The 12,694-nt window shown below is 41.1% G+C and overlaps 1 protein-coding gene across 1 annotated transcript; it reads left to right on the forward strand.

Moving 5' to 3' along the window:
- Positions 1 to 3,364: 3,364 nt before the first annotated feature.
- On the forward strand, positions 3,365 to 11,320 carry adssl (adenylosuccinate synthase, like). Its single transcript, XM_010870629.4, has 13 exons — positions 3,365 to 3,995; positions 4,638 to 4,740; positions 4,833 to 4,901; positions 4,987 to 5,037; positions 5,133 to 5,199; positions 5,420 to 5,527; positions 5,644 to 5,725; positions 7,387 to 7,513; positions 7,607 to 7,761; positions 7,929 to 8,053; positions 8,175 to 8,272; positions 8,369 to 8,518; positions 9,958 to 11,320. Exons 1-13 carry the CDS (start codon positions 3,681 to 3,683, stop codon positions 10,008 to 10,010), a joined length of 1,503 nt encoding a protein of 500 aa, XP_010868931.1. The 5' UTR covers positions 3,365 to 3,680; the 3' UTR covers positions 10,011 to 11,320.
- Positions 11,321 to 12,694: the final 1,374 nt, after the last annotated feature.

Below are 12,694 nucleotides of genomic sequence, written 5' to 3' on the forward strand. Positions count from 1 at the left end.
ATTTCAAATTGGTTTCTTGAACATGACAATGAGTTCACTGTACTGAAATGGCCCCCACAGTCACCAGATCTCAACCCAATAGAGCATCTTTGGGATGTGGTGGAACGGGAGCTTCGTGCCCTGGATGTGCATCCCACAAATCTCCATCAACTGCAAGATGCTATCCTATCAATATGGGCCAACATTTCTAAAGAATGCTTTCAGCACCTTGTTGAATCAATGCCACATAGAATTAAGGCAGTTCTGAAGGCGAAAGGGGGTCAAACACAGTATTAGTATGGTGTTCCTAATAATCCTTTAGGTGAATGTAATCACAGTGAACTAGCTATAAAACTACATATATTAGGCTATATGTTGAACTTGTGTTATATTTCAGCAAATATTTTGTTATAATTAGGGTATATTTTACCAATATATTCTTAGGGGTAAAATACCCCCCAGGGCATTTTGCCCTAAACATGATCACCACTAAAAACAGGATTGCTATACAGAAGTATATTTTCTTTAAACAAGGGGATTACTTAGCATGAGGCCTTCCTACTGACGTATCAGAAATCAGTTTAGAGTTCTAACTTCATCACATCACATGACAATGACAACAAAATAAGATCAACTTATGTCAACATTTTTGTGGAATTACTTGATAAGTTAAGATGATTCAACAACATTTTCTAGATGAACAACAATAGTGGCAACCAGGGAATGTTTGGAAATAAAACTGAGTCATTTGGTGGTTTGGTGGAGAACTACAGGGGGCGTTTAAGCCACCCTATACATCAATGGGATACAAATAACATTCAAGGTCTCGATATACAGGTGCTGGTCATATAATTAGAATATCATCAAAAAGTTGATTTATTTCAGTAATTCCATTCAAAAAGTGAAACGTATATTATATTCATTCATTGCACACAGACTAAAATATTTCAAATGTTTATTTATTTTAATTGTGATGATTATAACTGACAACTAATGAAAATCCCAAATTCAGTATCTCCGAAAATTTGAATATTACTTAAGACCAATATAAAAAATGATTTTTAGAAATGTTGGCCAACTGAAAAGTATGAACCTGAAAAGTATGACAATGTACAGCACTCAAAACTTAGTTGGGGCTCCTTTTGCCTGAAGTACTGCAGCAATGCGGCGTGGCATGGAGTCGATCATTCTGTGGCACTGCTCTGGTGTTATGAGAGCCCAGGTTGCTCTGATAGTGGCCTTCAGCTCTTCTACATTGTTGGGTCAGGCGTATCGCATCTTCCTCTTCACAATACCCCATAGATTTTCTATAGGGTTAAGGTCAGGTGAGTTTGCTGGCCAATTAAGAACAGGGATACCATGGTCCTTAAACTATGTACTGATAGCTTTGGCACTGTGTGCAGGTGCTATGTCCTGTTGGAAATTGAAATCTGCATCTCCATAAAGTTGGTCAGCAGCAGGAAGCATGAAGTGCTCTAAAACATCCTGGTAGACGGATGCGTTGACCTTGGACCACAGAAAACACAGTGGACCAACACCAGCAGATGACATGGCACCCCAAACCATCACTGACTGTGGAAACTTTACACTGGACTTCAAGCAACGTGGATTCTGTGCCTCTCCTCTCTTCCTCCAGACTCTGGGACCTTGATTTCCAAAGGAAATGCAAAATGTACTTTCATTAGAGAACATAACTTTGGACCACTCAGCAGCAGTCCAGTCCTTTTTGTCTTTAGCCCAGGCGAGACGCTTCTGATGCTCTGTCTTGTTCAAGAGTGGCTTGACACAAGGAATGCGACAGCTGAAACCCATGTCTTGCAAACGTCTGTGCGTGGTGGTTCTTGAAGCACTGACTCCAGCTGCAGTCCACTCTTTGTGAATCTCCCCCACATTTTTGAATGGGTTTTATCCCCATTGCTTGTACACTTTTTTCTACCACATCTTTTCCTTCCCTTCGCCTCTCTATTAATGTGCTTGGACACAGAGCTCTGTGAACAGCCAGCCTCTTTAGCAATGACCTTTTGTGACTTACCCTCCTTGTGCAAGGTGTCAATTGTCGTCTTTTGGACAGCTGTCAAGTCAGCAGTCTTCCCCATGATTGTGTAGGCTACAGAACTAGACTGAGAGACCATTTAAAGGCCTTTGCAGGTGTTTTGAGTTATTTAGCTGATTAGAGTGTGGCACCAGGTGTCTTCAATATTGAACCTTTTCACAATATTCAAATTTTCTGAGATACTGAATTTGGGGTCTTCATTAGTTGTCAGTTATAATCATCAAAATTCAAAGAAATAAACACTTGAAATATATCAGTATGTGTGGAATGAATGTAAACATTATACAAGTTTCACTTTTTGAAATGAATTACTGAAATAAATCAACTTTTGATGATATTCTAATTATATGACCAGCACCTGTACTCCAGTTTCAGAGGTGTACGTATGTACTTACGTGAACCTTACGCCAGCAGCATTGCTAACATACTCCGCTGCCTACTTTGTCTAAAGGGGTATTTAAAGGCTATCCACAAGGAGGCAGTCCGCGACAAAATATTTTCTACCTGCCCGGAAATACGTTGACAACTGCTGGTTTTGTGCAACCACAATAAGCATGGCGACAGAGCAGGAGATACTGTTATTAATGTATGTCTTAACAAAAAAACTAAAAAAGCGCGCCAGCGACACCAACGACGATGGTGCATTAAACCAGAGTAACTTATTCATTGTTTACTACTACTTTAATGTTTCAGTTTCGGAGAACCTCAGAGAATCTTGGGTATACTGCCCCACGATTTCTGTTGGTATTGCACCAGTGTATGCGTACACTCAAGGCCTAGGGAGGCAGCCATTCTGCGTAGGCGTACACGTACTAAGCATGTATATTTGGGCCTTTAGACTGCATGGTGCAGTGGCACATTCCATAAGACCTTAAGTGGACAAACACATTTTTATGATCTTAAGTGCATTTTTGGCAGTAAAGTATTCGAATGTATTAAAATATTGTTCATTCCTTTTGGAGAATAAGAAGACAGGTTTTATTGTTTTTAAACATTTACATATGTGAAATTTGGCCAATATACTGAACTAATTACATACAATTGTTTGATATCACTCCTACCATAGGTTAAAAAAAAAGTTAACTGAAGCAAATATGTTGACAAACGTCACCTTGTACGAAAAAATAACCAAAGACACATTTAGTTTTTTTCGCGTAGGAAGTAATTTTTTACTGTGTTAAGATACTTTCAAACATCTAACAGTTCTATTATCATGCGTAACCGGACGTGACGTATTCTGAAACCTGGCGGTACCGGCTCGTCAACGGAAGTTGTAATTCAGTTTACTTTTCTGAAATGTTATTTACAATATGATAGTAAGTCAGCTGGAAGTGTTGGTAATAAAACACAAATCCATAATATGCCAGCTTTTTTGTACTCTTATTTTTATTTTATGATGACAAGCACATTTTTTATAACTGCTACAACTTCCGGTTTGAAGAATTCAACAGCTTTTAAACATTGTTTCGAGTAAACGTTGTTTCTGTTTTAAAAAAAAAACTTGAAACAAAGAAACGTTTTGTGAATTGCATTGCTATTTACACAACGTTCGACAAAAGAATATACCCCCGGTCTAGGATCAGTGTGAAAAGCACACACTTCCTTTATCAGACCCCGCTAATTTTATCTTCCGGACAAGCACAGCAGCATGGCAGCAGACAGCACAATGTCTAATGGAAAAGAAACAGCCTCTTTGGACGGAGAGCCAGCTTTCAAGCGACCTCGGGAGAGTGGACAGGTCGAGTCCATGCGCACTACGAAGGATCTTAGGGAGGGTGGACATGTTGACTCCCTGCGGACTCCGGAGGAACTTAGGGAGAGTGGACAGGTCAAGTCCCTGCGCGCTCCGAAGGAACCTAGGAATAAAGTAACCGTGGTTCTTGGTGCCCAATGGGGAGATGAGGGAAAAGGAAAAGTGGTTGACCTGCTAGCTATGGATGCCGACATAGTATGCAGGTGTCAGGTAAGTCTGCTAACCAGCTAGACCAGTATATCAAAGAAAGAGCCAAGTATTTGAACTTGACATAAACGTCAGTTGTTGGTAGCGTTCACAACAGGCCTTGAATAACGAATAGCGGTGGCTAGCTCGTTATTTAGCCACTACGTGTGAACGTAGAAACTAGCCGACTAGCTTAGGTTGCTAACCTAAAATGAACTAGTAGTGTTAGTGGTACTGTGGCGTATAATGACATCGCATTACAAATTACCAAGTTGCCTACAGTACTGTAGTTGCCTCGATTTCGTTAATTTCGTTTCTTTTGCCCTCTTGATCGATGCTCAATTTGTAGTCAAGAGAAGTTAAACAACTATTTAATGATGGCCATAGTTGATGGTCAACACAGCACATAGCTGGGTGTATAGCTGAGTATACTAAACTGAAGAGGCTTAGTGTGTATTTTTATAAACGTATGGATTTCAGAATAGCAGGCCTTTACACAGGACTTTTCTCCAAGGCACTGTGTTTTAACTGTCTTATTCCAGTATGATGCATGGTATATTTTGTAGATTGTAACTTCAACAAAGCCATACTTCCAGTTTGCTGGTATTTGCTAGTAATCGTGTTGACCTTTTGCTGGTCTTCATTAATATTTTGTGCTGCTTCCAGGGAGGCAATAACGCGGGACACACTGTGGTGGTGGACTCTGTGGAGTATGACTTCCACCTGCTGCCCAGCGGTGTGCTCAACCAGAAGGCGCTCTCATTTATTGGTGGGTCGACGCTCACTTGACACTTCAGCTTCAAAGCTGCTTTCACTTAGATCCCTGTTCAGATGATCTCTTACTGAACTGCTTATCAACAGGGAACGGAGTTGTGATACACCTTCCTGGGCTCTTCGATGAGGCTCAAAAGAACCTGCAGAAAGGCAAAGGTTAGTACACACTGGAAAGAGGAAGGATATAAGCGTGATTAATGAAGGGGAACTGGACCTGCAATTTGTTGCTCTTTTTTCTCAGGCCTGCAAGGATGGGAGGAGCGGTTAAAGATTTCTGACCGCGCGCACATTGGTAAGTCTGACTCAGTGGGGTGTTTTACAGACCTAAGGTTTAGTGTTGTGCCATTCCATTAGTACATGTCTTTTTTTCCCCTCTTCCAATCTAAGTATTCAACTTCCACCAAGCTGTGGATGGGATCCAGGAACAACAGAGGCAGCTGCAGGCGGGAAAGAAGTGCGTGGGTTGTACTTAATGAAGAAGTGATAGTGTCTCTCTGGGCCTGTATTTCTAAAGCATTTCTTTATGTATATAAAAGTAGTCATATTTATCTACATGGAGAAAGTGAATGCAGTTGTATTATTGATTTTATTACTTGAGTTGCTTTTCTGGGCTAATCCCATGGTTATTTTTTGTTTCACTTTTCAATGCCAACATTTTTTTGTTTGTTTTCCAGTTTGGGAACCACCAAAAAAGGCATTGGACCTGCCTATTCCTCTAAAGCTGCTCGCAATGGGCTGAGAGTCTGTGACCTTGTGTCTAATTTCAGCGCATTTGAGGAGAAGTCAGTACCAAAATGGTTTTGTGTTAAGAATTAATGTGTGGGTTAACTGAAGGATGCTTTCACTCCTAATCAGAGATTAGCTGATTGGTAGCTGATGTGCTTTTCTTTGTCCACAGGTTCCGTGTGTTGGCAAAACATTTTTTGGATATGTATCCAAGCCTAAATGTTGACATTGATAGTGAGCTGCAGCAACTGAAGGTAATCAACATTGATTGAGTGATGTTGTGTGTAATAATCACCTGCTAAGGTTACTGTCAGGATTGCTAGTCCAGTTATGTTGTTGGTGTCCCAGTACATTTGGTCCAGTCTTAGTGAGTGGGTACTCTATCAAGTAAACTGATTACATACAGCACAGCTCTTGTTAACCTTCTGTGAGGGATAACAAAAATGTTCTCCTCCAATGGAAATGTTACCATAGCCATGCCATTAAACAACAGTATGTGTGATCATTGGTTCTTTGAACAAATCACGATTAACGAGGTGTTGCCGTGCTTTCAGTTTCAGAGGGGTAGTGAACATTTGGCCCATATACTTTTTTTATCATTATCAAAGAGAGTGATGGCGGTCTGTTAACATACACAGAACACAGGCCCAGAATTTAATCCCCCACTTGACCAATTACAAAAGACTTAAGTTCTTGGTTAACAAGAACCGAGCACAGAACGTTGATATTTTGCTTTGCTCCAGTAGGTGTTAATGGTATGTCTTGGTATTTAGCAGGCTATACCTAATTTCTCATGTTGAAGCATCTTCCAGACAAATGTTTTGATCAAAGTAAAAAAATTCTATACAGTTTAATCTGTATTTACGTACACGTGCGCTCCTTTTATTCACTGAGCCAAACAACACTATGGTTGGCTATGGCTAGGATATAGCTAGTCTTTTTATAACATGTTTTGCAGTATATGGCTTGTGCACGCAACTAGACTTCTCAGAAATTGAACTTTGACCCCTGGATGGCACTTCAGCAGGAAAAGTGAAAATTTATTGTAATGTGAAAAAACAAGAAAAGGAACCAGACAAACTTATGAATGTTTAATGTTGTTGCCCTGGCTGGATTCTATCTACAGTTTCCTTTGTGACTGACTGTGTCTTTAACCACAACTTCTGCATTGTTAAACCAATTAGTTGACACTCCAGTCTTCAAAATGAGTTCCCTACATTAGCTAACATCCAAACCAAAAGGTTTCACAGGGTCGCCACACTACATTCAATGTGTTAAATTAGAGCGCGATTACTGTAGATGGCTAGCGAATAGCTGTGCAGTAATGAAAACACTGACTTCAATCAATCCATGGTTAGTTTGTTTCTTTAGAAAACAGTGACAGTTGAATAGCCAACCACTACGCTATGTGAACTACTTTGTAAATCGAAAACAATATCTGAATCTCAAATCACATACTACGTACTATAAGTATGTACTTCGTGGATGATGAAGTGCTATTTCATTTCATGGCACAACAATGTTCATTTTTCTTTCAATCGTGAATGGCATTGATCAATAACTATCAATATAGGTGACTATAACTTATTTATTTTGTCAAGTGAAATCACGGGAGAATTGTGGAAACCCCTCTTTTACTGCGCAAGGGGTTGTGGCCAATATTACCAGTTTTATTTGAGGCTTACTATCATGTAGCTACTGAAGCTTGTAGCCGGCGAAGTTTGAATCCTGAAAATCCTAATGCATAATTCGTTTTGTCTGTGGCAAGGATCGAACACTGGTCGCCTACATGGCAGTCCATGTCTCTAACCACTACGCTGTTTAACAATGGGTAGTCACTCACTGAGTAAGAGAGATCCCCTTTACTTGACCGGCTCCGCTTACGCAGTCTGACAAATATCCTCCCCTTCTCCAGGTTTATGCTGAAAAATTGCGCCCTCTTGTGACCGATGGTGTGTACTTCATGCACAAGGCCCTGAATGGACCCAGTAAGAAGATCCTGGTGGAGGGGGCCAATGCAGCCCTCCTGGACATTGACTTTGGTGAGAAGGGGTCCAGTGAATGTGCTTTTTAGTAATGGCCATTTAATATAGTTTGAAGGAAGTATAATAATGTATATATTTTTTTTTTTTTAGGTACTTACCCCTTTGTGACATCCTCTAACTGTACTGTTGGTGGAGTTTGCACTGGCCTGGGTGTACCCCCGTCATACGTCGGGCAGGTGTATGGTGTGGTCAAGGCCTACACCACCCGGGTCGGTGTTGGAGCTTTTCCTACTGAGCTGGACAATGTGAGTGGTTAGAATGTTTTGTGCAGAATCAATGCTTTGCTCGAAGCCTGGCAGGACAGTTATGTTGTGGCGTGAACATAGTCTTCTGGTACTTCATATCTGACATTGAGTTTCTGGTGAATCCCATATCTCACCGCTGTGGTTCTGTGTTGTTGGATGTGTCCCAGGACATTGGCAGCTTGTTGCAGTCCAGGGGGAGGGAGTTTGGTGTGACGACGGGCCGGCGCCGGCGCTGTGGCTGGCTGGATCTGATTCTGGTCCGCTACGCCCACATGGTCAACGGCTTCACCGCGTAAGTCTCGTGTGTCCAATACCGTATTGGTTGTAATGACATGAGCACAGCGTCCAGCCTTTGGAGTATGTGGATAGAAACTCCACATGGTCACGTTTGACACCATGTTCCTGTCCCACAGCATTGCTCTGACCAAGCTTGACATCCTGGACACACTGTCTGAGATCAAAGTCGGTGTGGCATACTTTGTGGACAGTGAGCCCCTCCCTAATTTTCCAGGTGAGTTTAGCCCTGTTCAGGTGGACTTGTTTCTCTCACCACTAGACACCGCTGGTGTGGCTTAACGTGATCTCCCGTGCCATGTCGCCCCTGTAGCCAACATGGACGTGCTGACCCACGTGACCGTGAAATACGAGACACTACCTGGATGGTGTTGCAGTACTGAGGACGTGCGCTGCTTTGAAGAGCTGCCCCCTCAGGCCCAAAAGTACATCCGCTTCATCGAGGACTTCTTGCAAGTGCCAGGTTAGTAAGGAAAACAAGTACTTATGGTGATTCCTTAGTCTTACAAAAGTGAGTGTACACCTTACATTTCTGTAAATATTTGATTACATATTTTCATGTGACAACACTGAAGATATTACACTTTGCTACAGTGGAAATAAGTGGAAATGTCCAAATTGGGCTCAATTAGCCGTTTTCGGTGTCATGTGACTCTTTAGTGTTACAAGGTCTCAGGTGTGAATGGGGAGCAGGTGTGTTCAATTTGGTGTGATTGCTCTCATACTGGTCATTGGAAGTTCAACATGGCACCTTATGGCAAAGAACTCTCTGAGGATCTGAAAAAAAGAATTGTTGCTCTACATAAAGATGGCCTAGGCTATAAGAAGATTCCCAAGACCCTAAAACTGAGCTGCAGCACGGTGGCCAAGACCATACAGCGGTTTAATAGGACAGGTTCCACTCAAAACAGGCCTCGCCGTGGTCGACCAAAGAAGTTGAGTGCATGTGCTCAGCGTCATATCCAGAGGTTGTCTTTGGGAAATAGACGTATGAGTGCTGCCAGCATTGCTGCAGAGGTTGAAGGGGTGGTGGTCAACCTGTCAGTGCTCAGACCATACGCTGCACACTGCATCTAATTGGTCTGCATGGCTGTCGTCCCAGAAGGAAGCCTCTTCTATATGATTCACAAGAAAGCCCACAAACAGTTTGCTGAAGACAAGCAGACTAAGGACATGGATTACTGTAATGTCATGGTCTGGGGGTGCATGAGTGCTGCCTGCACTGGAGAGCTACAGTTCATTGAGGGAACCATGAATGCCAGAGCATGATCCCCTCCCATCAGAGACTGGGCCGCAGAGGAGTATTCCAATATGATAACGACCCTAAACACATCTCCAAGATGACCACTGCCCTGCTAAAGAAGCTGAGGGTAAAGGTGATGGACTGGCCAAGCATGTCTCCAGACCTAAACCCTATTGAACATCTGTGGAGCATCCTCAAACAGAAGGTGGATAAGCACAAGGTCTCTAACATCCACCAGCTCCATGATGTCATCATGGAGGGGTGGAACTGGACCGCAGTGGCAACCTGTGGACTCTGTGTCCAAGAGGGTTAAGGCAGTGCTGGAAAATAATGGGGGCCACACAAAATATTGACACTTTGGACATTTTCACTTAGGGGTGTACTCACTTTTTTTGCCATCGGTTTAGACATTAATGGCTGTGTGTTATGTCATTTTGAGGGGACAGCAAATTTACACTGTTATACAAGCTGTACACTCACTACTTTACATTGTAGCAAAGTGTCATTTCTTCAGCGTTGTCACATGAAAAGATGCAATCAAATGTTTACAAAATTGTGAGGGATGTATTCACTTTCGTGAGATACTGTAGCTAGCCCTTCAGTTAAAGGTAATATTGACTTTTCAATATTGACTATTTAATTTTCTCTTTGACTTTTAGTGAAATGGGTTGGAGTTGGAAAATCCAGAGAGAGTATGATCAAGCTTTTCTGATCAGTTGGGGTTTTGAAACCAATGATCCATTTTGGTTTTTCACCATCACAACTGCTGCTTGGGACAATTGTTATTTTGTTGATGAATACTTTAGACAACTATAGACCTGATGTCCCAAAGTGTGTTCTGCCGAAAAGGAGAATCATCACCAGCAATGTTATCCGTGAGACTTTGAGGAGTGTCTTGGAGGTTCAGTTTCACAATAACTACTCTGAACATTAACTGTATAACCTGCATTCCACAGCTTCTGTGATGTGACAGAATACAAAAAATTTACTAATATGCTGTTCATCTTTAGTGGCTAATGGACAGGGATCAATCACCCCGCAGTAACCATCACAGGCATCCATAAAGCTTTTTCATTCCATTTAGTTTTCTTGAAATAGTAGTACATGTTTTAAGACTCCATGTGAGTTCATGTTTTATTTGGTATCTTTTAAAGCAAGATTTTAAAGAACTGTGTACTTTTTTTGTACAGAATCTTTGAGTTGTGATATTAAGCCGATGTTTAAAAGAAGCCTAAAAAGGAAAGCTGTTTATAGGCATGGTTTGAGATTCAAAAGGGATGCTTTCTGAAAGACGTTTTATATTGATTGTTAAGGTTATTATGCACTCACAGACACACTGGCTGGATTTTAGATTATTCTAATCATAGGGGAACACCAAGTTGATTATGTACCTTCAGTGACCAGTTTATTAGGCGCACCCATCCTAGTATTGGGTCAAACCCTCCACAACATCCTGAATTCCTCAGGGTTGGCTTCTACAGTGTGATACATCCCACACAAATGCTACAGATTTGTTAGTGGTGCAGTCATACTGCCAACAGTCTGGTCCATCTCATCCCAGTGACACTGTATCGGGTTGAGGTCTTGGGATGATGCAGGCTACTTAAGTGAATTAAACTTGAGATTATCTCAGACAAGACATGCTTTGTGACATGGGTGTTATCCTCGTGGAGAAAACATTGGGACAAATGGTTAACCTTATTTGTAACTGGGACGTACAAGTTATGCATTCATACTTGGTTCAGTTCCATGCAGTCACTTTTTTTTTGGTCATTCTAACGTCACTCAAACGCACTAATATACGTATCTGCTTGCTTTTTAAAGGTAGCCATCTACCATGCTGTAAGAGCGATCCATTTTGTTGACCCTGGTGTTAAACCTAATAAACTGGCTACTGACTATCTTAGAACTTCACAATGTTTGCTTTTCATAAACTTTAAATCAGTGAAATAGAAAAAGTTAACCGTATTCTACTGACCTAATTGAAACCATAAAATGATAAATAAAAGTCAGTGTCATTTTTCTGTTTACATTTTTTGTTGGTGGTGTGTGTGTGTGTGTGTGTGTGTATGCAAACAAATGGAACAATTGGTCTGCTGTCCAATATGTTGTCATTTTATTAAACTTTTATACAGGTTGTCTCATTGAGATACATCTCCTTTTAAAGAGAGACCTGTTCTGACCTGTATTGCAGCTTGGTGGGGAAGTACACTTTTAAAACATGACAGATTTTCGGACAGTAGCAGTAAAAACAAGCCAACATATGCAGACGATTTCAAACAAACATTACAAGAACGAATAGTGCCTGTAATATAATCAGTGATATGTATGTGTACTCAGTAACAATCACATTTCTCATTAACCTGTGACTTGACCAATCTTTTACATTTCTCCAAAGAAACAATATCTTCGGGTTTCAAACAGGTCTGGAGCAAATTCCAAGACCATTGGGCTAATTAACGAAATCACCTTATTCCATTTTCTTTTCTCACTTTAGGAACCACTAGTAGTAGTTGCATCTTTGATACTAAAACAGGTGGCAGTGTTTAAGATCATCAAAACCATGAATCACGTGTGAAGTGTTTGGGCCCTACAACCATTAAAACCTAGAAAATTTCAACTTGAATTGCACTGATCTTCCAAATGGGATAAGAACCAGTCCAAATCCTGGCATTAGTGACTCTGTGTTATGTCCCAATACAATGGGTACTTACTACTTACAAAATATGGTGTTTCACAAAGCAACCATACAGTCATTCAAGACATTTATTTTTCAAAAACATATTGATGTTTGTACACAGGTGATATAATCTTTGATCTTTCATGCTGTATTCCAGCTGGGTCAGATGACCTGTGCTTGGCAGAAATTAATTTTCTAAATGTTTCTAACATGTATTTGTAAGTATACTATGTATTCGGACATTGTTTGCCAGGCTGCCTAATAAATCTGAATCGCTTCTTACCAGTAGACCACTCATTTAAAAAAAACTAACTGTCCTCTAACAACTTTTCTCTGTCACTGTGTTTGTGCTCTTCAGTTAAACAAATGTAACTTTCCACATTTGCTGGTAGTACATGGACTGGTTGTAATTGCCTGGATTTTTGAGACTGCATTTAGCTGTCTCTGGTTCTGACCCAAAAAAGGCTGTTAAACTGTAAACCCATGGAAAAGAAAGTATTCCTCTCTGCTGCGTACAGCACATTTAAATCTGAAAACGCTGAAATCTCTGACAATGTTAGAAAGGTTGAGAGCTTCAACAATTCCATTGTTCAGACAGGCCACGCATCAGAATCTGCCACTGCCAGCATTGCCTACCCTGCCTCAGAGCTCTCCATCAGAGCACCCCATGTTTCCTTTCAGTCGGTACAGGTGGACAAGGTGTGGAACGAGCTGCA

The sequence above is a fragment of the Esox lucius genome, chromosome 7 (assembly GCF_011004845.1).
Source record: "Esox lucius isolate fEsoLuc1 chromosome 7, fEsoLuc1.pri, whole genome shotgun sequence".
In the NCBI taxonomy this organism is placed as follows: Eukaryota; Metazoa; Chordata; class Actinopteri; order Esociformes; family Esocidae; genus Esox; species Esox lucius.

Bases quoted from the DNA above. Each gene is read 5' to 3' on its own strand.
- adssl (XM_010870629.4), top strand. From the start codon at position 3,681: ATGGCAGCAGACAGCACAATGTCTAATGGAAAAGAAACAGCCTCTTTG. The intron at 5,200-5,419 runs GTGCGTGGGTTG...TTTGTTTTCCAG, and splicing joins CAGCTGCAGGCGGGAAAGAA to TTTGGGAACCACCAAAAAAG. The intron at 8,273-8,368 runs GTGAGTTTAGCC...TCGCCCCTGTAG, and splicing joins GCCCCTCCCTAATTTTCCAG to CCAACATGGACGTGCTGACC.